Below are 25,327 nucleotides of genomic sequence, written 5' to 3' on the forward strand. Positions count from 1 at the left end.
TTTTACTATTTTTGTCTCCTGCTTACGCTACAATAAAAAAAGATTTGGTGCTGTTTTTGAGAGGCTAGGAAAAACCAACAACTTCAGAAACCCTGGAACACCCGAGCCAAGGGACTTATAATAAGAATCAGTGATGTAAAGCTAAATTCTGTAAATTGGGGAGCCAGGAGGAGAAGAGGCTTTGGCAGATGTTCGTCTCTGTTTCTGTCCTCTCACTCACGGGGATTTGTGTGGGTCTGTTTGCCAGGTGTTCCAGGGTTTACTGGAGCACCACTGATGCTCGCAAGCGCTGTGTGTATACGTGCAAGATCGTGGAGTGCCGCCCCCCGGTGGTGGAGCCGGATATCAACAGCACCGTGGAGCACGATGAAAACAGGACCATCGCTCACAGTCCCACGTCTTTTGCAGGTGGGTCTTTAATCGAGGTGGGACTCGAATTAGATTTGGGGGAATACTGTGACTGAAGGTGGGGAAAGTCGTCTCTCTGGGAGATCTCATTTGTTTGTATTTGGATCTTTACCTAACAGCTTGCTTTGTATTGGTTCATTTGATACTTTAATTGGACCTTTTTATTTTTTAAAGTAAGAGTTTTTCTTTCCTACCACAGAAATTTCATCTAAAGAAAGTCAAAACACGGCTGAAATTCTAAGTCCTTCCTCACCAGACCGACCTCACTCTCAAACCTCTGGCTCCTGTTTTTATCACGTCATCTCAAAGGTCCCTAGGATTCGAACACCTAGTTATTCTCCAACACAGAGATCCCCTGGCTGTCGGCCGTTGCCTTCTGCAGGTAAAGGACTTACCTCATTGACTAACTTGCCCCAAAAAGGTCAGCTCAGAGATGAGCTTGTCATTCTTCCAGGCCTTAGTGGCTTTGCTCATTGAAAATCTTGATTTGCAGCTTTCAGTTATAAGCCACTGCCAAGTCATTGAAAACAATGGCCACCACACATTCGTTCTCTCTGTAATAGACTTTATTACTTTTTTCTCTCTTGTTCAGGAAGTCCTACCCCAACCACTCATGAAATAGTCACAGTGGGTGACCCTTTACTCTCCTCTGGACTCCGAAGCATTGGCTCCAGGCGTCACAGCACTTCTTCCTTGTCACCCCAGCGGTCTAAACTCCGGATAATGTCTCCAATGAGAACTGGGGGTACTTACTCCAGGAATAGTGTTTCCTCAGTCTCCACCATCGGGACTGCCACAGATCTTGAGTCAAGTGCCAAAGCAGTTGATCATGTCTTAGGACCACTGAATTCAAATACTAATTTAGGGCAAAACACTCCCACCTCTTCAAATTTGCAAAGGACAGTAGTTACAGTGGGCAGTAAAACCAGCCACTTGGATGGGTCTTCCTCTTCTGAAGTGAAGCATTCCAGCGCTTCAGACCTAGGATCCAAGAGCTGCTCTTTGAAAGGAGAGAAGACCAAAGTGCCAAGTTCCAAGAGCTCAGAGGGGTCTGCCCATACTGGGGCTTATCCCGGCATTCCCAAACTGGCCCCACAGGTTCATAATACAGCACCTGGGGAACTAAACGCTAGCCAGATCGGCACTTTTGCTGAACTCTCTTCAGGGCCGTATTCTTCTAAAGAGGCCCTCTCCTTCCCACCACTCCATCTGAGAGGACAGAGGAACGATCGGGACCAACACATAGATTCTAACCAATCGGTAAACCCCCCTCCCGATGAAGATGCGGGAGTTAAAACCTTGAAGCTCTCTGGAGTGAGCAGCAGATCGTCCATCATCAACGAACACATGGGATCTAGTTCCAGAGACCGGAGACAGAAAGGGAAAAAGTCTTGTAAAGAAACTTTCAAAGAAAAACATTCCAGTAAGTCTTTTTTGGAACCGGGTCAGGTGACAACTGGCGAAGAGGGAACCCTAAAGCCGGAGTTCGTGGATGAGGTTTTGACTCCTGAGTTTATGGGGCAACGGCCATGTAATAATGTTTCTTCTGATAAGATTGGAGACAAAGGCCTCTCCATTCCGGGAGTCCCCAAAGCTCCATCCATGCAAGCAGAGGGATCTGCCAAGGAATTACAGACCCCCCGGAAGCGCACAGTCAAAGTGACACTGACACCTCTCAAAATGGAAAGTGAGGGCCAGTCCAAGAATACACTGAAGGAAGGGAGCCCTGTGTCCCCTTTGCAAGTAGAGTCCGCCTCTCCCACAGAACCAGTTGCAGCCTCTGAAAGTCCAGGAGATGGTCCAGTGGCCCAGCCAAGCCCCAATAACACCTCATCCCAGGATCCTCAGAGTAACAACTACCAGAATCTGCCGGTACAGGACAGAAACCTGATGCTTCCAGACGGTCCCAAACCTCAGGAGGACGGCGCTTTCAAGAGGAGATACCCCCGTCGCAGTGCCCGGGCACGCTCCAACATGTTCTTTGGGCTCACCCCGCTGTATGGAGTGAGATCCTACGGTGAAGAAGACATTCCATTCTACAGCAGCTCCACTGGGAAGAAGCGGGGCAAGAGATCAGCTGAAGGACAGGTGGATGGTGCTGACGACCTAAGCACCTCCGACGAAGATGACCTGTACTACTATAATTTCACCAGAACAGTGATTTCCTCAGGTGGAGATGAGCGGCTGGCATCCCATAATTTATTTCGGGAGGAGGAGCAATGTGACCTTCCCAAAATCTCCCAGTTGGATGGCGTCGATGACGGCACAGAGAGTGATACTAGCGTCACGGCCACCACAAGGAAAAGCAGCCAGATCCCGAAAAGAAATGGGAAAGAAAACGGAACAGAGAACTTAAAGATCGAGCGACCTGAAGATCCCAGTGAGAAAGAACACGTCATTAAGAGTTCCGTTGGCCACAAAAATGAGCCAAAGATGGATAACTGCCACTCCGTAAGCAGAGTTAAAACCCAGGGACAGGATTCCTTGGAGGCTCAGCTCAGCTCACTGGAGTCAAGCCGCCGGGTCCACACAAGCACCCCATCAGACAAGAACCTCCTGGACACCTACAATACTGAGCTCCTGAAGTCAGACTCGGATAACAACAACAGTGACGACTGTGGGAACATCCTGCCCTCGGACATTATGGACTTTGTACTGAAGAACACTCCCTCCATGCAGGCTTTGGGCGAGAGCCCGGAGTCCTCTTCGTCGGAACTCCTGAATCTGGGTGAAGGTTTGGGTCTTGACAGTAATCGAGAAAAGGAAATGGGTCTTTTCGAGGTCTTTTCCCAGCAGTTGCCGACAACAGAGCCTGTGGACAGCAGTGTCTCTTCCTCCATCTCGGCAGAGGAGCAGTTTGAGCTGCCTCTGGAGCTGCCGTCCGACCTGTCTGTCCTGACCACCCGGAGTCCCACTGTCCCCAGCCAGAATCCCAGTAGACTGGCTGTGATCTCCGACTCAGGAGAGAAGAGAGTAACCATCACAGAGAAGTCTGTGGCTTCCTCCGAAGGCGACTCGGCACTGCTGAGTCCAGGAGTGGATCCCACGCCCGAAGGCCACATGACTCCCGATCATTTTATCCAAGGACACATGGACGCAGACCACATTTCCAGCCCTCCCTGTGGTTCAGTGGAGCAAGGTCATGGCAACAATCAGGATTTAACTAGAAACAGTAGCACCCCCGGCCTTCAGGTACCTGTTTCCCCTACTGTTCCTATCCAGAACCAGAAATATGTGCCCAATTCTACCGAGAGTCCTGGCCCATCTCAGATTTCTAATGCAGCTGTCCAGACCACTCCACCCCACCTGAAACCAGCCACTGAGAAACTCATTGTGGTTAACCAGAACATGCAGCCACTTTATGTTCTCCAAACTCTTCCAAATGGAGTGACCCAAAAAATCCAGTTGACCTCTTCTGTTAGCTCTACACCCAATGTGATGGAGACAAATACTTCAGTCTTGGGGCCCATGGGAAGTGGTCTCACCCTAGCCACGGGACTAAATCCAAGCTTGCCAACTTCTCCATCTCTGTTCCCTCCTGCTAGCAAAGGATTGCTCCCCATGCCTCATCACCAGCACTTACATTCCTTCCCTGCAGCTGCTCAAAGTAGTTTCCCACCTAACATCAGCAGTCCTCCTTCAGGCCTACTTATTGGGGTTCAGCCTCCTCCAGATCCCCAACTTTTGGTTTCAGAAGCCAGCCAGAGGACAGACCTCAGTACCACAGTAGCCACTCCATCCTCTGGACTCAAGAAAAGACCCATATCTCGTCTACACACCCGAAAGAATAAAAAACTCGCTCCCTCTAGCACCCCTTCAACCATTGCCCCTTCCGATGTGGTCTCTAACATGACCCTGATTAACTTCACACCCTCTCAGCTGCCAAACCACCCCAACCTGTTAGAGCTGGGGTCACTTAATACTTCATCTCACCGAACTGTCCCCAACATCATAAAAAGGTCTAAATCTGGCATCATGTATTTTGAACAGGCACCCCTGTTACCACAGAGTGTGGGCGGCACAGCGGCCGCGGCGGCGGGCGCGTCTACCATAAGCCAGGATACTGGCCACCTCACCGCGGGGCCTGTGTCTGGCCTGGCAGCCGGTTCCTCCGTCTTGAATGTTGTATCCATGCAAACCACAGCAACCCCTACAAGTAGCGCGTCCGTTCCAGGACATGTCGCGTTAGCCAACCCCAGGTTGCTCAGTACCCCGGATATCGGCTCAATAAGCAACCTTTTGATCAAAGCTAGCCAGCAGAGCCTGGGGATGCAGGAGCAGCCTGTGGCCTTGCCGCCGAGTTCAGGAATGTTTCCACAACTGGGCACCTCACAGGCTCCGGCTGCTACAATGACAGCGGCGTCTGGCATCTGCGTGCTCCCCTCTGCTCAGACTGCGGGCATGACAGCTGCTTCGCCTTCTGGGGAAGCGGAAGAACACTATCAGCTTCAGCACGTGAACCAGCTCCTTGCCAGCAAGACTGGGATTCTCCCTTCCCAGCGTGAACTTGATTCTGCACCAGGGACCCAGGGATCTAACTTCAACCAGACAGTAGATGCCCCCAACAGCATGGGGCTGGAGCAGAACAAGGCCCTATCCTCAGCTCTGCAAGCCAGCTCTGCCTCTCCCGGGGGCTCTCCGTCCCCTGGACAGCCGTCAGCCAGCCCCTCAGTGCCGGCTCCCACTAAAACCAAACCAAAAATCAAACGGTTTCCGCTGCCTTTGGACAAAGGGAATGGCAAGAAGCACAAAGTTACCCATTTGCGGACCAGTTCTGAAGCACACATTCCAGACCAAGAAGCCAACACGACGTCCCTGACCTCAGTCACAGGGTGAGAGATTGAAATACTAGCTACCCTGGTAGGTGGGGTTGTTTTTGCTCTGAATGAGAGGCTGCTGGCCTGGCAGTTTCCTGGGAAGGACACTCTTCCATCCACGTTGCATTACTCGGGGGTGTTCTGGGTTTTGACTTTGATTTTTTTTTTCCTCCTCACAGTGGTGATTTATAGAGCAAAATTTAGTTCCCTCCGTGGGCAGTTTGTCTCTTGGAGAGAACCACATCTCTAATTACTCTTTGCTCTGATTTTTTTTTTTTTTTTTTAAGATTTTATTTATTTATTTGTCAGAGAGAGAGAGTAAGCACAGGCAGACAGAGCGGCAGGCAGAGGGAGAAGCAGGCTCCCTGCTGAGCAAGGAGTCCAATGTGGAACTCGATCCCAGGACACTTAACCAACTGAGCCACCCAAGCGTCCCTGATTTTTTTTTTTTTTTTTTTTTTTAAAGTGGAGGGAGGGGAGGACCGAGGGAGAGAGAATCCCAAGTAGGCTCCATGCTCAGAGCGGAGCCTAGCATGGGGCTCCATCTCACGACCCTGAGATCATGACCTGAGCAGAAATGAAGAGTAAGAAGAAGCTCAGGCCCCCTTTGCTCTGATGTAAAACAATGGTCTTGGCTTTTTCGCTTTTGGGGTTTTGATGTACCTTTGGGGGTTTTTTTTGTTTTTTGTTTTTTGTTTTTTGCTGAATCTTAGGATACTGAGGGACAATGATTATTCCTGTCTGGAGGGCAAAGCCAGCTGTCATAGATCCTGATGAAGTTCTTTTTAATTAGTGTCGGGGTGTAACATGCCTGGAATATACAAGTGAAGTTTTACATACGTATGCACCCATGTAGCCCCATCGAGATCAGGAGATAAAACATCCCTAGTGTTCCAGAAGGCTCCTTGTGCCTTCTCTTCGACAGAATGCCCTCATAACCACCGGCTAACCTGTTCAGCACAGATTAGTTTTCCCAACTTGTAAATTTATCAGATCCTGATAGAGTCTAGAGTTTAGTTTAGTTTAGTTTTGTTTTGTTTTGTTTTTCTGACCTCCACCCTTTAGTACGTAGTCACTGGTGGTTTTTCTTGAAAAGATGCAATGATTTTCTTCCAGGTCTCAGGGAGCAGAGGCTGAGCCGCAGGACACAGCTAACGTGGAACAGTCATCACAGAAGGAGTGCGGGCAGCCCACAGGGTAAATACAAAGATCGTTTCTCTAAGGTTAAGTCCTCAGTTCTGTCCACCTCATTTAAAACATAATTCTTCCTCATTTGAATTGTTCTTGTTGCCAGAGGGGTTTTTTTTTAATGGAAGTAATACATACTTGTAACTTTTTTTAATGCATAATTACTTAAATAATAAATGGTTCTGTGTTCGTCCTGCCTACCCTTCTCCCCTTCTGTTCCCTGGTAATGACCGCTGCTAATAATTTGTTTCCATCCATTCACACATTTTTACACAAATACAGATACACACGGTGTATATATGAATATATATTTATATTCCTTTTTTATATAAAATGAGTAATGCTATACATACTGTTCTGTACTTTTTTTTTTTTTAATTTAAATAGCCCCTTATTGATATGCATTTGGGTTGTTTCCAAGATTTAATTTTCAAAAATGAAAATTGATGGTGGTTTACTGGCTCCTTAAGCTTGCTTTTGCTTTTGGTTAAATCAGTTAATTTACTTAAGTAACTCCAGAACTGCTTCTAACAAGTGTTCTTTTAATTTTTTCTAACACTGAGGGTATGAGAAAAATTTCAAGGACATAATTTACAAACTCCAAAAGCCCAAACTTAATGCCAATATTTAGGAAAGAATCTCATAGAAGAGCATTTTATGTTACATATCATACAGTAGGGTGGTGTTTATCCAACACGTTATACGCAAGACGTCCTATGGTCCGTTTCTGGTAGTTGTTCTGTGTAACCGACGGCGGTATGGCCGATTGTGGACAGTTTGCATGTTTGAATTGAATAGTAGCTGATGTTACATCTTACATTGGGTTTTCTTCTCATTTAGGCAAGTTCTTCCTGAGATTCAGGCAACACAAAATCCAGCAAATGAGCAAGAAAGTACAGGTATGTGGGTGGGTGACAGGTTAGCATTAGAATTTTAAAGTCAAAAGTACTATAAAAATGGCCTACATTATTTACAAATTTTCTAAATTAAAAAATTTAAGCTCCAGGTAAGTTAAGTGATTGGCCAGAGGTGTAGACTAACCCTCAGGGCATCTATCCCCTGGTCTTGCACCCTTCTGCTGTATAGTCTGTGACATCTGTCGATCGTTCTGCTCTGCTTGCTTTAACATCCGTGTGATCTTCATAGCTAGTGGTTACCTGATCTCATCCCTTAGTTGTCGCTGAAGAAAACCACATATCTGGTCACAACCCCAGGTACAGCTCCATAGCACTTTCTATCTGACTACTGAATATGATCAGTAAAGAACTGGCCACTTCAAGATTAGAGAGCTCTGGATATAGGTTTCGCCTCTTTCCATCAAGGTAACTTCCCAGAAGAGAAGCAAGTGGAGAAAATGCTCAGGAGTAACATTTGGGATATAATCACCTTCTGCTGATTGGCTGATTCCTCAGGAGGACTGAGGCGCCTCTTTCTGTCAGAACTTACGGTTATATGAACTTAGGCTAATTAATTTACCATCTCTCTGCCTCAGGTTTCACACCTTTATGTACACTTTGAAGTGTACACGATAGTAACACCTCACTGGTCCTTGTGAGGTTTATCTGAATTAATTTACAGGAAGTTCCTAGAAAAGTGCCTCATGTATAGTGCTTCATTTGATTAATCATTATTTTTTACCTTTGACTTTATTGAGGGCAATTGCTTATTGAAAAACTATCAAATTGTCATACTAGAAACTACCACAGAGACAGCATGACTTTAGATTTAAAAAAAAAAAAAAATCTAGTTTTAGTCACTTTCTAGCTGTGACCCAGGGCAAGTTGTTCCACAGCTTTGAGCCTCGGTTTTGTTTCGTTTTTTGTTTCTTTTTCTTAAAAATTTTATTTATTTGACAGAGAGATCACAAGTAAGCAGACAGGCAGGCCAAGAGAGAGGTGGGGAAGCAGGTTCCCTGCTGAGCAGAGAGCCCAATAGGAGGCTCGATCCCAGGACCCTGAGATTATGACATGAGCCGAAGGCAGAGGCTCAACCCACAGCCATCCAGGTGCCCTGAGCCTCAGTTTTGTTATCTGTAAATGGGAATAATCATACCAACTGTGGAATGTTGGTAGGCTTGGAGAGAATGTATCAGTGCTCAGTAAGTGTTTGCTAATGCAGTCAGTTTGGGCCCTATCTGTCTTCTTCCTCGCAGAACCTAAAACAGTGGAAGAAGAAGAAAGTAACTTCAGCTCTCCACTGATGCTTTGGCTCCAGCAAGAACAGAAGAGGAAGGAAAGCATTGCTGAGAAAAAGCCCAAGAAAGGACTTGTTTTTGAAATTTCAAGTGACGATGGCTTTCAGATCTGTGCAGAAAGTATCGAAGGTGAGTGGATTAAATGAGGTTGGCAGCACCCCGCTGGCTCAGTTGGTGGAGCTTCTGACTCTGGATCTCAAGGTCATGAGCTCGAGCCTCACATTTGATGTAGAAATTATTTAAGTTTAAAAAAAAAAAATGGGGCTGTCTTGCCAGTGCAGGCTCTGTCTCAGCCAGAGCCACACTTATTTACATTAGTACTGTTGATGTGGGCGGTTGTGCACTTGGTGTTACAGAAGATACTCGATGACATTACACATCCAGTTCGACGTATAATCTAACTTGTCCTTAAGAAGTTGGAGGAGTTCCTGGAGAAATAGTCCATAACTTAGCAGAGCACGTGGGGTATCTTCTCTCTCTGGCCTTATTTTCTGCCCCCTCTTTGTGGACCTCAAATGCCATTCTCTTTCACTCCTGTGCCTTCACCTGTTTCTTCCCTCTGCCCAGAATGTTCTTTTACCCTCCCTTATCTGGTGAACTCTACCTTGTCCCTCAGGGTTCAGCTTGGAAAGTCTTCCCTGACCTTCTGAGGCAGATAGGCACTCCCATTCCCTCTTTTCTGTTTGTTTTAGAATCTTAAATGCTTTTCTTAGAGCTTAAAAATTTGTTTTTATAAATGTTTATTCTTACATCTTACTAAATAGAGAACGTCCTAGTAAGGTTGGCATTTTATTTTCTTGTTCCTCTTTGTATCCCAAGCATTCAGGTGTTCATTAGCTGTTGAATTTGAAGGAAAGATTCCTAGGGGTCAGTTAGGGTTATCAAACCCAGAAAGAACGGTAGAATAGACGATTCTGTTAAAGGAGTTGATAGAATTTGTGCTAGGAAAAGAGGAATGAGAAAGACTTTCTAAGAAGGGACGTCAGCAAAGTTAGACAGAATTGCATGTGGTGGGTTTAGGAGTGTCCTCAGGTGGGAGAGGACATCGAAATCCTAGTCAGGCAGTAGTGAGAGAGAAAATGGCGAAGGTGGATTGGGCACTGGCTTTGAAAGGCCCTTCAGTGCCGAACCATGAGGCCTTTGAAAATCTGGGGAAGAGGAATAAAGGCAGAATTTCAAGAACCTTAATGTGGTAGCTCCTTTTAAGATGGACTGAATTGGAGACATGAGGTGGCAAGAGGTCACTAATGAGAGCATAGCTACAGTAGAGAGGTTGGTAATAAAGCCCATTCCCAGCAGGAAAAGGGAGGAACGACTACTCTTCAGGACTGTGTGGATATGGAGAGTGGAGAGAGGAGTCCACAGTGACAGCAGATTCAGGCCTGGTTCACTTAAAAAAAAAAAAAAAAAACAGATATGTAAGGGAAGAAAAGACTATGTTGACTGTATGAGTTGCAAATACCACACACTGAGTGTGAAGTGGTCGTCACGAGCCCACCAGACAGTAGGAGATCCTAGAGTCTTAAGTTGGAGCTAGAAGTGGAGGTTTTCTAGTCACACCCCCTTAGTTTTATGGAATAGAGGTTAGGTCTCCCCACAGTCCGGGTTAAATCGTTCACGTTAGTGTTGTCTTGTTTAGGGGCAGGTGAAATAGAAGTGATACCCAACAGTCAGGTTTGGGACCCAGACTTCCATCGAGGGATGTGAATACTTGGGGGATCCAGGGCTCATTTTCAGAAGGTGGGACCCTCCTGTCTAAAACTGTTGGATAAGGCACCTTCTCAGCTGCTTTCTTATGCATGGAACTCATTGCAACTAAGAACACAAGTCAAAGCCATTTTAGCAGGGTGTTTTCACCCTGGAGCGATTCTGAGCTCAGTGCTTTTGCTTGTCACTGGTGTTAGAGATATTTGATGGACTATTTTATTTCCTCACAGATGCCTGGAAGTCCTTGACAGATAAAGTCCAGGAAGCTCGGTCAAATGCCCGCCTAAAGCAGCTCTCATTTGCAGGTAACAGCCACAGAGGTCATTTTACCCCTGTCTCCGAGTAGTCTGATAGCTTGTTGGTCTAAAGCTATAGAGTTGATTCTACAAAAGCATCAACCTTTTTTAGAAATAGTTTTTCACAACTTTATTGAGTTATAATTCTTATACAGTTAACCCATTTCAAACATGCAGTTCAGTGGCTTTTAGTCTATTGACAGTTGTACAACCATCACTACTGTATAATCCAGAACATTTTCATCATACCTGCAAGAAACCCCACTCATTAGCAGTCGTGCCTCAACCCCAGTGCCTGGCCACCATTAAATTACTTTGTGTCTCTAGGGATTTATACAGAATCACACAACATAGGGCTTTTTGTGTCTGGATTCTTTAGCGTAATGCTTTCAGGTTTCCTATCTGCTGTAATACTGCATTGGGACTTTATTTATTTATTTTTTTCCTAAACAGATTAATTTTTTTTTTTTTAAAGATTTTGTTTATTTATTTGACAGACAGAGATCACAAGTAGGCAGAGAGGCAGGCAGAGAGAGAGGGGAAAGCAGGCTCCCCACTGAGCAGAGAACCTGATGCGGGGCTAGATCCCAGGATCTGGGAATCATGACTTGAGCAGAAGGCAGAGACTTTAACCCACTGAGCCACCCAGGCGCCCCATCCTAACCATTTTTAACTGTACAGTTCAGTGGTGTTAAATGCATTTACGTTGCTGAGCAACCAACCATCCATCCATCCCATAACTCTTTTTTTCTCTTGTAAAACTGAAACTCAATATTCCCCATTTTCTCCAGCCCCTGGCAACCACCTTTATTCTTTCTGTCTCTGTGATTTTGATTACTTTCAGTACCTCATGCAAGTGGAATTATGTAAGTGGACTGGCTCATCTCACTTAGCATAATTTCCTCCAGGTTCATTCATGTTGTAGCATTTTGCAAAATTTCCTTCCTTTTTAAGGCTGAATAATGTCCCATTGTATTATAGGCCACAGTTTGTTTATTGATTGGTCCAGCAGTGAGTACCAGGGTTGCTTCCACATTTTAGCTATTGTGAATAATTCTCCTGTGTGAATGTGAGTGTGGATATCTCTTCAAGACCCTGCTTTCCATTTCTGGGGGAGCAGATACCCAGAAGTAGAATTGCTCGATCATGCAATAATTCCTTTTTTTTTTTTTTTTTTTTTTTTGGAAATAGTAATTCCATTTTTAGATTTTTGAGAACTGCCATACCGTTTCCCACGGTGGTTGCACCATGTCACATGGTGCAGTGCACCCCAGCAGTGCTAAGGGTTCCGATTTCTCCACATCCCCTGCCTTTTTGATAGAAGCTCTCCAAATGGGTGTGAGATGGTATCTCATTATAATTTTAATTTACATTTCCCTAATGATTTATGATGTTGAGTGTCTTTCCATGTGCTTACTCATCATTCATAGATCATTTTTGGAAAAATACCTGTTCAGGGCCTTTGCCTGTTTCTTAATCAGGCTTTGTTGTTTTTGTTGTTATGGGTGAGTTTAAGAAGTTCTCTATATATATTCTGGATATTAATCAGAGAGATGAAAAGGACTGCCTTTTAACTTTGGATAGTTTTTTTGTTTGTTTTTTTTTTTTTTTTTTTTTTTTTTTTTTTTTTAAAGATTTTATTTATTTATTTGACAGAGGGAAATCACAAGTAGATGGAGAGGCAGGCAGAGAGAGAGAGAGGGAAGCAGGCTCCCTGCTAAGCAGAGAGCCCGACGCGGGACTCGATCCCAGGACCCTGAGATCATGACCTGAGCCGAAGGCAGCGGCTTAACCCACTGAGCCACCCAGGCGCCCTGTTTTTTTTTTTTTTAAAGATTGGTAAGGGAGATATTTAGGGGACAAGAAAGTATAATCTGGGGTTTTTTTTGGTTTTTGGGTTTTGTTTTGTTTTGTTTTTTAGATTTTATTTATTTGACAGAGAGAGTGCAAGCAGGAGGAGAAGCAGACTCCCTATTGAGCGGAGATCCCAATGCAGGGCTCGATCCCAGGCCCCTAGGATCATGACCTGAGCCAAAGGCAGATGCTTAACCGACTGAGCCACCCAGGCACCCTGAGAAAGGATAGTCATACATGGCCTTTCCCAGTCGTCACTTTGAACTGATTACTGATAATTGGTGTAAAGTCCAGCCACTAGAGTAAGCCAGTGTCCTGAACTCCGTGTTCTCAGCCTCACCCTAAGGAGCCAGCCCTTTGTTTTTGCCAACAGGACAGAAATTTCTTTGATTTATCCATGTCCTTTACTGCCCCATGGAATAGTGGTAAGAAACCATGAGCTCTGGAGTTAGAAAAAACAGTACAAGCTACATTTCTGCCCTTTGTGATCAATATTACATTGACTGCAAGCTAATTGACTTCTCTGAGTCTCAGTCTCCTTATCTAAAAAGAAATATATAGGGGCACCTGGGTGGCTCAGTCATCAAGCGTCTGCCTTAAGCTCCCTGGATCCCAGGGTCCAGGGATCGAGCCTTGCATTGGGCTCCCTGCTTGGTGGGAAGCCTGCTTCACGCTCTCCCACTCCTCCTGCTTTCTTTCCCTCTCTCGCTGTGTCTGTTTGTTAAATAAATAAGTAAAAAAAAATTTTAAATAAATAAAAATAAAAAGAAATATATAAATGTGACCTCCAGAATTTGTGCTGAGGATTAATTAAATAATAAACCTGTTGTGTCATCCTATAGGCAAATCAAAAAAAATTTTTTTAAATGAACCTGATGGGTGCCTAGGTGGCTCAGTCAGTTAAACGTCTGCCTTCAGGGGCACCTGGGTGTCTCAGTGGGTTAAAGCCTCTGCCTTCGGCTCAGGTCACGGTCCCAGGGTCCTGGGATCAACCCCTGCATCGGGCTCCCTGCTCAGCAGAGAGTCTACTTCTCCTTCTTCCCTTCCCCCTTGCTCGCGTGCTCTCTCTCAAATAAGTAAAGTCTTGCCATACTCACTGAGCCAGCCAGGCACCCCGAACATTGCTATTTCTAGTGTCAAAGTGGGCTGGCAGTTGTTGGGATGCCGCATCCCTTTAATGAAAGAAGCCAGTCATTTCAGAAAGCCTGTCATCATCTCTGCCAGCAACTTACATAAATGTATTTTTAGAAAATAAAAAAGAGGGACACCTGGGTGGCTCAGTTGGTTAAGCAGCTGCCTTCAGCTCAGGTCATGATCCCAGTGTCCTGGGATCGAGTCCCACATCAGCTTCTCCCCCTGCCTCTGCCTGCCACTCTGTCTGCCTGTGCTCACTCTCTCTCTCTCTGACAAATAAATAAATCTTTAAAAATAAATAAATAAATAGAAAATAAAAAAGAATTGGAAATGATCGTTAATAGCATGAGACTGAGTAAAACACAGCATCTATCGAGTGAATTTTCCACACATTCACTGTAACAGCACAAAAGAGAGTTCTTTGCTGGGGGTTATTACTAACCATTCTTTTCAATTTTAGTGAGGTACCTATGTGAGTATGAAGTTACAGAGCCCAGATACCCCATTAACCTATAAATGAAAATGGGATCATGACTGGGGCTCCAGAGCCCAAGGTTCAAACCTTGTCACACCAGCTGTGTGACCTTGGGTGTGGTATTTAAATTCTCTGAGCCTCAGTTGACTGACCTGAAAACGAAGCTGGTATTCTTGACTCACATGGGCATTGTGACCATGAAATTAAATAATACGTATAGCCTGTCTGTGTACGTACAGAACATAGAAAATAGTTCGGTGTTGTGGCTGTTTTTCAGTCTACCATGAACATTTTCCATATTGATAGCCCTGTGTCCATGTCACCTTAATGGTTCACTGCCGCTGATTCTTGGCCACACAGTAATGCGGTTCCCCATGAGCAGCCTCTGGCAGAGTTCTTCTCTCGCCCAGGCGTTTCTTTGTACCAGGCCGTTTCCTGTTGGCTGCACGATGGCTACCCTGGTGCCTTCTGTCCCACAGGTGTTAATGGTTTGAGGATGCTGGGTATTCTTCATGATGCAGTTGTGTTCCTGATTGAGCAGCTCTCTGGTGCCAAGCACTGTAGGAATTACAAATTCCGTTTCCACAAACCAGAGGAGGCCAACGAACCCCCCCTGAACCCTCATGGCTCAGCCAGGGCTGAAGTTCACCTGAGGCAAGTTCCATTCTCTTTCCTAAGCAGCTTTGGGTCCCGATTGTATTATCTGATGACACAGTCATTTTCCCCACGTCACCTTTGAGATTTCCAGGGTCAAAGCTGTCCTTCGCTGCTTCTGTTCAAAGCCTTTCTATTAAAGCGTGCTTCAATCTTTTGGCTCCAGGAAGTCAGCATTTGACATGTTTAACTTCTTGGCTTCCAAACACCGGCAGCCTCCTGAATACAACCCCAATGATGAGGAAGAGGAGGAGGTACAGCTGAAGTCAGCTCGGTAAGTCTTGAGTGGAGGGGGTCGTTAGGAACCCTCTTTGCTTCCCTCTGCTCTGGCTGTTCAGGCCCCCATGCGGTTTCACTTGGATCACAATTTCCCGGGTCACATTTAAGAACACTGAACTGTGGTTTGTATTAAAGTAGCAATAGCTGGCTGGCAGAGGAGAGGAGAAATTCAGATAACTATAACATGCAGATTTTATTTTCTTTAACTAAACTAAACTCTGTCAGCTTTGGACGTATCCCTACCACCGTAGTTACCACGGTCAGAAAGGACTGTGTATATTATAGGCCTCATTTTACAAGACATTTATTATTATACTTGGCATCGACCAAAGGGAATACTATGGTCATATTCTCTAGAAACCTTTGATCTACGACTCAAAACTGATTATTTCCTGAAGAGAATTCATGAGTAATACACCTTGTCTCTTTAGGAGGGCAACTAGTATGGACCTGCCAATGCCCATGCGTTTCCGGCACTTAAAAAAGACTTCCAAGGAGGCAGTTGGTGTCTACAGGTATGGCTAAAATTTCAGAAAGAATTACGGAAATCTAATCGTTTTCCAAAATTAAAGTGGACCAAATCATGGAGTGACCTCCTTCATTCAGTAAGTGAGGTTTTTCTAGCTGCTATTAATGGAACCTGATGTCCTGGGATCCTGCCCCTCCTTGCATTGAACAAGGAATTTAACATAGTAAACATTAAAATGTTGCCACTTCTGGTGGGCTCCCGATTGGAGAAATCTTTCATTCTTAGCCATTTGTTAGAATAAGTAATATACTCAAATCAAGTGGGTCCAGATTTTTTTTTTCCTTTGCTTTCTAAGAGTCTGTCCTTCCTGGGGAACTGATAGGGCAGGAGGTTTATTCACACAGTTTAACCTGATTTGCAAAATCAATGGCTGATCTCTTTTCCATCTTTACTTTCCAGGTCTCCTATCCACGGCCGGGGTCTTTTTTGTAAGAGAAACATCGATGCAGGTGAAATGGTGATTGAGTATGCTGGCAACGTCATCCGCTCCATCCAGACTGACAAGCGAGAGAAGTATTATGACAGCAAGGTGAGTCTCGCTTTCATTTTCCTGGTTCTGACAGTATTTGTACACAGGGGCCAGGAATTAAAAGTATGATCCCCACATCCCAAAAGTAATAGTATATTTTATGAATTCAAGCATACTTTTTTTCCTTTTCCCTTTTTTTAAATTTTTTTATAATGTTTCGACATTTTTTAAATTGTTGGGCCCATGAGCAGCTCAGCATCCACCCTAAGGATTAGTATGTAAGGATACTGCTCTTTGAAAGATTTGTCTGAGTGCATCCCAGGATCAGAAGCACCTAATGACGCAGTGTCTTAGGTTTCTCTTTCCTGTGGAGACATTAAGAAACCTCTAGTCGCTGTAATGTAGGAATTTCCTAGGGAAGCATCTTGGAAACTGAGAGAAGTCTGGACGTTTTACTGGAAGAAACTGTTTTCGTCAGCAGCTGTAGGCACCCTCAGAGAAAGGGTGGGAGCTGTCGTCCGGCCTGAGCTGTGCCGAGTGACGAGGTCTCCCTCTCCCCCCCGCGCAGGGCATCGGCTGCTACATGTTCCGCATCGACGACTCCGAGGTGGTGGACGCCACGATGCACGGAAACGCCGCGCGCTTCATCAACCACTCCTGTGAGCCCAACTGCTACTCGCGGGTCATCAACATCGACGGGCAGAAGCACATCGTCATCTTCGCCATGCGCAAGATCTACCGGGGGGAGGAGCTCACCTACGACTACAAGTTCCCCATCGAGGACGCCAGCAACAAGCTGCCCTGCAACTGCGGCGCCAAGAAGTGCCGGAAGTTCCTCAACTAGAGCCGCTTCCCTCCCTCGGGTCGAGCGCTGGGACGGGGCGCCCAGAGCCGCACCGAGGGCCTGTGCCCACAGCTAGGAGATCCAGGATGGAGCGGGTGCCGCTGAGGGGCCTCCGTGACGGCTGCGCTCCCTTACGTCCCGTATTCGCATTACACATGTGATCCTAGTCCTGGAGAGAGAGATGGGGTCTCGAAGACAAGATCCGTACCTGGCTTTGTACCGGGGCCCCTCTGATTGTGTGCTGTTGCAGAGTGGTAAATGGGGTTGCCAGCAGACTTGCCTGGAAGGAGCCTAGAGAGGGTTAGTCATGCGGGGAGATGGGGCCTGAGTGTCTCGTCCGAGAGAAGTTTCCATCCGCGCCTTGGCCTTTCCCCAAGCACTATAGGCGAGGGGTCAGCTGGGGCCGTTGATTCAGAGTTGGTTGGACACCTGATAGTTTGCCAGCCGGGCCCAGGCTGTAGCCGTCTGTTGAACAGAGAAGGTCTGGTGATTCTCCCTACTATCCTCCCACTTGAGAGTTCACTTCTGGTTGGGAGACAGGATTCTTAGCACCTTTGGTGTCAAAAGGCAGTCTTGGGGTTGTGCCAATGAATCACCAAACATGGAGCCTGTGGGCTTTAAGTGGGAGTGTTGCCCCCATGAGCCTTATCTCAGCCAATTACCTTTCTTGACAATAGGAGCGGTGTCCCTCTCATTCCTCCCCTGCCCCCCTCCACTTTCTTCGTTCCCCGTTTCATCCCACTGCTTTCCCGTTCTTTCTGGGTGGTAGAGGGGAGTGACTGCCTGCTCAAGGACACTCCCTGTCAGGCATCGTCTATGCCTGCGGAACAACCCCTGAGCCTGTAAGCACGCCCAGGGGGGAAGTGGACAGGAGCCATTGGCCATAACCAGACAGAATACGGAGTTTTCATTAAAGCTCCACAGAGAGTTTTTTAAAGAAATATATGTAGCATGATTTTTTTAGAGGAGGAAAAAGATTATTTAAATAGGATCTGAATCATGCAACAACCAGAGTATCACAACCAGGATGACCCCTGGGTCCCAATCCCAGGACATGGTAACTTTATTTTCCCCTTGTTAAGACATAAGAAGACTTCATTTTTAAATGGTCGGTGTCCAGTTGACGGCAGAACACTAATCAGATTTCAAGGCCCAAAACTTGGGGACTAGACCACCTTGTATCGAGGGACCTCTGCCACCTGCGCAAAATCCATAGGTTAAGTAAATTAAATGACACTACTGCCCTGATTACTCCTTAGGATGTGGTCAAAACAGCATCAAATGTTTCTTCTCTTCCTTTCCCCAAGACGGTGTCCTGAACCTGTTAAATTAAGTCATTGGATTTTACTCTGTTCTGTTTACAGTTTACTATTTAAGGTTTTATAAATGTAAATATATTTTGTATATTTTTCTATGAGAAGCACTTCATAGGGAGAAGCACTTACGACGAGGCTATTTTTTAAACCGCGGTATTATCCTAATTTAAAAGAAGATCGGGTTTTAATAATTTTTTATTTTCATAGGATGAAGTTAGAGAAAAATATTCAGCTGTACACACAAAGTCTGGTTTTTCCTGCCCAACTTCCCCCTGGAAGGTGTACTTTTTGTTGTTTAATGTGTAGCTTGTTTGTGCCCTGTTGACATAAACGTGTCCTGGGTTTGCTCTTTGACAATAAATGGACAAGGAAGGTCACCCTACTCCGCTGGGCCACTCCCCTCCTTCCCGTGTTGAAGCTCCTCAGAAGGCTGTGGTCGTATCCTGGCACAGCAGTGTCCCCTCTCCGTCCCTGCCCTCTTTCCCTCCCTTCTGGGACTAGCTCGGAGCGGCGAGAGCTGTATACTCCATTTTCCTCATCTTGCCCTACTTCCGAGATAGCAACCAAGTTGAATGGCACCCTAACATTTTCCTCACCATCTGCCTCATCGGTCACCTCGTCCCCTTGCCCTCTGCCCACCAAGTCCTCATATCTGCAAAGAACCCACGGATCCCCCCGTGCCCTCTCGTGGGGCAGCCCGTTGAAACTGAAGCACAGTCTGACCACTCACGATAACGCAGATTCTTCTCTGCCTCTGTCGGCCACTGGGTTTCAGAGCAGTGCAGTCCAGTAGAGGGCAGGGCGCCCTTTTCTCCCACAAGAAGCCCATTCCTATGGAAGTCTAGCAAAGCAATACGACTCAGCCCTGCGCTCTCTGCCCCAGGACTCATGGCTCTGCTGTGCCTTCCACCCTGGGCTTCCTGTTCTTCCGTGACCTTAAGAACTGTGTCTGGTGGCTTTGCTGGAACATTGTCACTGTTTTTGCTGTCATGCAGGGAGCCCAGCACTGTGGCCAGGATGGCAGAGACTTCCTTGTCATCATGGAGAAGTGCCAGCAGGGGACTGGGGAAAAACACTCTACCCAGACCTCGACTCCCTTCCTCCTTTGCCCGTGAACAAGATACAGTGGCCCTAGGGGTTCCACTAGTATCTGGTTTCCTTTATTATTGCACTGTGTGAGGTTTTTTTGTAAATCCTTTTATTCCTTTTTTTTTTTTTTTTTTTTTTTTTAAAGAAAAAAACCTTAAGCTGCATTTGTTACTGAAATGATTAATGCACTGATGGGTCATGAATTCACCTTGAGAAAGACCCAAAGGCCAGTCGGGGTGGGGGAAACTCAGCTAAATAGACCTAGTTACTGCCCTGCTAGGCCATGCTGTACTGTGAGCCCCCTCCTCATTCTCTTTCTACCAATCCCGAACCCTGAGGCCAGGGGAGGGACCCACATCTCTCCTTCTCTTGCCAGCTGCAGATGGTTTGCCTTGCCTTTTCACTCCCTGTCAACCATAGAAATGAATAATTCCTCTTCTAGCTCAGCCTTGAGTCCATTGCCAAAATTCAGCATACCTGCCAGCAACTTGGGAAATAAACTAAGGTTTCCCTACCAGAGGGAAAGAAGGCAAAACAAAAACAAAAACAAACCGGCATATCTGTCTCCAAAACACCTGAGTTTGTTTTGAAAGTGACCAAGGGAATCTCCGCACATAAGTGCAGACCGAGGAACTGTGGTGGGTCATTCCCAGGAATCCCCCAAGGGGCATCCCGAATCCCTAAGGAGTCCCAGCTGCAAGCCTGGTCAGTTCTCCGTGAGCGAGCCAGCTCCTGGAGAGCTTTGCTGCTAGAACCTGTTGTGGCCGCATTTCCTGGTGGCCAGTGACAACTGTGTAGCCAGAACAGCTGCATGGCGCTGACCCTACGGCCGGAACTTGGTCCCTTGGCTCCCTCTGTTACCGTCCACCACCTCCAGCACAGCCCCTCCGGTTTTTAGACCATTCACCAGAATTAAGGGGGAAGCCCTGGCAGCTATACTCTAGAAGTTTTCAACCAGACTCCTTTGCCGGGATACAGTCCGCCACCCCGCTTGCCTCTGTCAGCCCCCCCGGCCAATGCAGTGAGCACCATGCAGTTCCCTTGATTTAAAACATACAACATTAAGGAAAAAAAAACAAAAAAAATAACAAAAAAACAAAAAAAAGCCAAAAAAACAAAAAAATATCTTTTAATGAATGTATCTTTCTAAAGGACTGACATTCAATCAAATATCTGAAAATACTAAAGGTCAAAACCTTATCAGATGTTAACTCTTAAGTTTGATTTGGGATTTTTTTTTTTTTAACTAGAAATCAAGTTTGGGTGTTTCTTTTTTTTGTTGTTGTTTTTTTTCTTCTTTTTAAAGGAAAAGCGGGTCATTGCAAAGGGCTGGGTGTAATTTTATGTTTCATTTCCTTCATTTTAAAGCAATACAAGGTTATTGAGCAGATGGTTTTGTGCCGAATCGTGAATACCAGTCAAGTCTCACACTCTGAAAACTTGCAACTTTTTTGTTTTGGTTTTCAAATAAATATAAATATGATATATATAGGAACTAATATAGTAATGCACCATGTAACAAAGCCTAGTTCAGTCCATGGCTTTTAATTCTCTTAACACTATAGATAAGGATTGTGTTACAGTTGCTAGTCGTGGCAGGAAAACATCAGTCTGGCGCTCCTCGGATCCTCCGAAGTTGGTGGGGGACCCAAACCGCAAGGGACAGTAACGCGGTCCGTTCCCAGGGTCAGAGAGGAACGTGGAAGTGGTGTCACCCGGATTTTTTCTGCCCATGAATGTTGCCAGTCAGTACCTGTACTCCTTGTTTCTCTATTTTTGGTTATGAATGTTGGGGTTACCACCTGCATTTAGGGGAAAATTGTGTTCTGTGCTTTCCTGGTATCTTGTTCTGAGGTACTCTAGTTCTGTCTTTCAACCAAGAAAATAGACTTGTGGTGTTTCTTTTATTGAACTTTTAACAGTCTCTTTAGTAAATACAGGTAGTTGAATAATTGTTTCAAAAGCTCAACAGATGACAAGCTTCTTTTCTAGAAATAAGACATTTCTTGACAACTTTATCATGTATAACAGATCTTTTGGTTTTTTTCCTTGTGTTCTTCCAAGCTTCTGGTTAGAGAAAAAGAGAAAAAAAAAAAAGGAAAAAAATGTGTCTAAAGTCCATCAGTGTTAACTCCCTGTGACAGGGATGAAGGAAAATACTTTAATAGTTCAAAAAATAATAATGCTGAAAGCTCTCTACGAAAGACTGAATGTAAAAGTAAAAAGTGTACATAGTTGTAAAAAAAAAAAAGGAGTTTTTAAACATGTTTATTTTCTATGCACTTTTTTTTATTTAAGTGATAGTTTAATTAATAAACATGTCAAGTTTATTGCTGCACACCATCAAGCTTTCTTTTGGCTTTGGGTGGGGTGGAGAAAGGGGTAGGGCGGGGGGAGCAGCAGCCAGTGGCCTGTGGCCTGATTGCCCAGCACTAGCCACCGCCTTCTCTTTGAAGGTGGAATCATTAAACCACTCTGCCTCGCCTCCCCGGCCCACCCCACAATGACTCTCCTACCAGGGTCTTCTTCCCCTGCTTATCACTGGTTTGTGTTCAAGACCTAATTAATCCTGAATATGAGGAAGGGGTCAGGAGGACAAGCAGTTTAACCTCCCACATATTCCCCCTTTTATTATCCTGTGGGCCATCAAGAGGCCTCCCTGACTGATTTCGTCTAGGAATATGTTAAAGGGAGAACCTGAACACCACCCTCTCTGCTTCACTCCACCTTGAGGCAGAAATTGGATTCATTTACTCTGTTCCATCTAACAGTAGGGTGGGGATGGGAAGGCAGTTGAGGACTATTTGTAAATATTCTGCCAAGCGAGGGTTGCTAACCCTGAGCCAAATGAGGTTGGGTTTGCACTACAGCCAAGGAATGGAAGACACTCCTCACAGGGGACGGACCTCAAATAGAACCTCTGCCCTCCAGATAACTGGCCACCAGGCTCAGCCCCAACCCCTTCTTCCTCCCTCCTCTAGCCTGATTCACCTTCTGGGATTTGGGAGTTGAGCACCATGGGGACTCCAAATGACCAGGCAGTGTTGCAGGCCATCTTCAACCCGGACACCCCATTTGGAGACCTTACTGGGTTGGACGTGGGAGAGGAGGTGGAGGAGGAAGTAGATGAAGGTGAGTTAGACCTTGGACTACAGCACTCCACACTGGCTGGCCTCAGGGGGGTGGCAGAGGATGGTGGTCCCACAAGGCCCCCCTTGTTCCATAACCCCTGGACGGTGATTGAGGCTGGAGTGCGAAAGGGCTGCTGACCCGTAGTGCACTGGTGGAGGCTTGGCAAGAGTTCCTCTACCAAAAGAAGCAAGTCGTGGTTTGTCTTGTCCTTCAGCCCTCATATCTGTGAGCTTAACCTCACCATTTAACTGCCCCCATAATCCAAGCTCAACTGTGCTGGGGGAGAGGTTGGAGGGATGCTCAACTCACATCTTTGTCTTAACAGGGCATTTCACTCCACACAGAATGGAAGGGCAGGGGTGGCTCGGTTGAATAGTTCCGACCTAAGTATGAAGAGCCTAAGGATCTAATCCCTCCACAGAGTGAATCCACTCCCCCACTCCCCGGCCCTTCCTTCAGTCTCTAATGGGGCCTTATATCCCCACCAAGAATTTCTGTTTTTGTTTTTGTTTTTGTTTTAAGTAGGCTCCATACCCAACATGGGGCTTGAACTCATGACCCTGAGATCAAGAGTTACATGCTCTACCGCCTGAGCCAGCCAGGTGCCCTCCCCCCACCCCCATCAGGAATGACCCTTGTTTCTAAAGGAGGGAAGCCTAGGTCTTACAGAAACTTCAGTCTGAAAAGCTGAGGGATATGTCGGACATGATTTTCCTGACCCAAGTATGTCTTGGTGGTCTTCCTGTTGGAGGCAGTATAGTAGAACAAAATGGGGCCAGGTTAAGGAGCCAGGGAGACCTGGGTTCAAATCCAAGCTGTGCATTTAGGAGCTGTGTGATCTTGAGTAAGTCATTTAACCTTGGGCTGAGTTTGTGCTTCATTCTCTTGGCAAGGAGCCGACCAAAGTCCCTTTCCCAGGTTCCTTTAAAACTTAGTGCTACCTCTCAGCCTTGGTGACCTCAGCTCCCTCTGCCCACAACACTGCGTCCGACTCCTGCTGGGATGGATGTCCCAGCCCTGTTGGCTCCAGCTCCGGCCTCAGCTTTCTAAAGCCCAGAGGGTTTTGGCTTCTTGCTCTCCACCGCCTATCTGTCTGTCCTTCCTGCCTCCCTCCCCCACCCAGATGGAGTTTTCCCGCAAGCACAGTTGGAGCAGTCCAAGGCCCTGGAGCTGCAGGGGGTGATGGCTGCGGAGGCTGGCGACCTCAGCACAGCCCTGGAGAGGTTTGGCCAAGCCATCAGCCTGCTGCCAGAGAGGGCCTCTGCCTACAACAACCGGGCCCAGGCCCGCCGCCTCCAAGGAGATGTGGCAGGTGAGAGGAGATGGCCCGGGGCTTCTGCAGGGGTCCCTGCAGTCCACAGACCAGAGCAGAAGTCCCTATGGGGCTGGGAAATCCCTAAACTGTTCTGGAACCTATATTCTTACTTATAAGACACACCTTATGGGCCCTGCTAATCTCTTGGGGCAATTGTGAAAGTCAGAAGAGATTGAATTCCATTTGTTTATTTAACAAACATTTAATGAGAGTTTACTATTGTAAGCAGTGGACAAGGCACTTGAGAACAAGGATACAAGACAGACTGCTTAGACCAAGCACAACGTGCAAGGCATCCAGCACTTTCCACATGAGCTATAGTAACTCAGTTGATTATCACTTCAACCCCAAAAGGTGTGTCCTGTTGTAACCTCCATTTTACAAAGAAACTGGAGCAGAGCTGGGATTTGAACTCTGGAGGGCAGGGCTCGAGTCTGTACTCTGACTGCCCTGTGATACCACTTCCCAGGAAGCTCACAATCCAGGGCCGTGGGACAGATACATAACTCTAATTATGTGTCTAATAAGTTGAGAGGGTTCAGCATGGTATCTACCCTTGAGGGGTGCGTTTTATTGTATTTTTAATTTTTTAAAGATTTATTTATTTGACAGAGAGAGACACAGCGAGGGAGGGAACACAAGCAGGGGGAGAGGGAGAGGGAGAAGCAATCCTCCCACCGAGCAGGGAGCCTATTGTCGGACTCAATCCCAGGACTCTGAGATCATGACCTGAGCCGAAGGCAGATGCTTAACGACTGACTGAGACATCCAGGCGCCCCATATTTTTCATTTTTTTAAAAGATTTTATTTATTTATTTGACAGAGATCATAAGTAGGCAGAGAGCCAGGCGGGGGGGGGGGGGCGGGGAGCAGACTCCCCGCTGAGCAGAGACCCTGAGATCATGACCTGAGCCGAAGGCAGAGGCTTTAACCCACTGAGCCACCCAGGCGCCCCTCCAGCTTGAACATTTTTAAAGCACAGGGTAGATGCTCAACAGCGTACTAGTGGAATACACTGCCTGCTACTGTGGGACCATGGGCTAGATTCATGAACCAGTGACCACTCAGAACCGTCCCAGCACCCGTCGTGTTTTGGTGTATTGGGTGGTGAAAGGCGGTAGGGACTTTAGTCTCAGCTCTGCCACTATAGACAGACTGTCCAGCCCAGGGCGAGTCTTGCCACCTTCTGCAATCTGCATCGGTGCGATGGGAGCAAGGATACTGAGAAGCAAGAGCCGGCGGGCTGGAGGTGGCCGATCCCCGGGGCCGCCGTTCTGACTCTCCCGCCCGTCTGGCCCCCAGGCGCCCTGGAGGACCTGGAACGCGCCGTGACGCTGAGCGGCGGCCGGGGCCGCGCCGCACGCCAGGGCTTCGTGCAGCGCGGGCTCCTGGCGCGGCTGCAGGGCCGGGACAACGACGCCCGCAGGGACTTCGAGCGGGCGGCGCGGCTGGGCAGCAAGTTCGCGCGGCGCCAGCTGGTGCTGCTCAACCCCTACGCCGCGCTGTGCAACCGCATGCTGGCCGACATGATGAGGCAGCTGCGCGGGCCCTGCAACGGCCGCTGAGCCGCACCAATAAAGCTACTTGCTCTCCCCGACTCTCGCTGGTGTCTGCGTCCAGCCGCCGG

At 46.8% G+C, this 25,327-nt stretch overlaps 2 protein-coding genes across 11 annotated transcripts in view; both read left to right on the forward strand.

Annotated features, from left to right (window-relative positions):
• Window positions 1–21,583, forward strand: part of KMT2A (lysine methyltransferase 2A) — a 77,184-nt gene extending 55,601 nt beyond the window's left edge. For 9 of the 10 annotated variants that reach the window (XM_032356285.1, XM_032356287.1, XM_032356286.1 and 6 more), the window contains 12 exons: window positions 248–408; window positions 608–790; window positions 1,001–5,240; window positions 6,342–6,422; window positions 7,254–7,312; window positions 8,566–8,736; window positions 10,545–10,619; window positions 14,553–14,727; window positions 14,894–15,001; window positions 15,438–15,521; window positions 15,935–16,064; window positions 16,573–21,583. In XM_032356285.1, coding sequence (XP_032212176.1) covers window positions 248–408; window positions 608–790; window positions 1,001–5,240; window positions 6,342–6,422; window positions 7,254–7,312; window positions 8,566–8,736; window positions 10,545–10,619; window positions 14,553–14,727; window positions 14,894–15,001; window positions 15,438–15,521; window positions 15,935–16,064; window positions 16,573–16,848 — 5,743 coding nt within the window. In that variant the 3' untranslated portion in view covers window positions 16,849–21,583. The remainder of the gene's footprint in view (window positions 1–247; window positions 409–607; window positions 791–1,000; window positions 5,241–6,341; window positions 6,423–7,253; window positions 7,313–8,565; window positions 8,737–10,544; window positions 10,620–14,552; window positions 14,728–14,893; window positions 15,002–15,437; window positions 15,522–15,934; window positions 16,065–16,572) is intronic. The other variant, XM_032356290.1, reaches the window with a different exon arrangement.
• Window positions 21,584–22,177: 594 nt separating this feature from the next.
• Window positions 22,178–25,297, forward strand: TTC36 (tetratricopeptide repeat domain 36). Its single transcript, XM_032356335.1, has 3 exons — window positions 22,178–22,385; window positions 23,509–23,697; window positions 25,003–25,297. Exons 1-3 carry the CDS (start codon window positions 22,271–22,273, stop codon window positions 25,263–25,265), a joined length of 567 nt encoding a protein of 188 aa, XP_032212226.1. The 5' UTR covers window positions 22,178–22,270; the 3' UTR covers window positions 25,266–25,297.
• Window positions 25,298–25,327: the final 30 nt, after the last annotated feature.

Source organism: Mustela erminea, chromosome 9 (genome assembly GCF_009829155.1).
Source record: "Mustela erminea isolate mMusErm1 chromosome 9, mMusErm1.Pri, whole genome shotgun sequence".
Taxonomy (NCBI): Eukaryota; Metazoa; Chordata; class Mammalia; order Carnivora; family Mustelidae; genus Mustela; species Mustela erminea.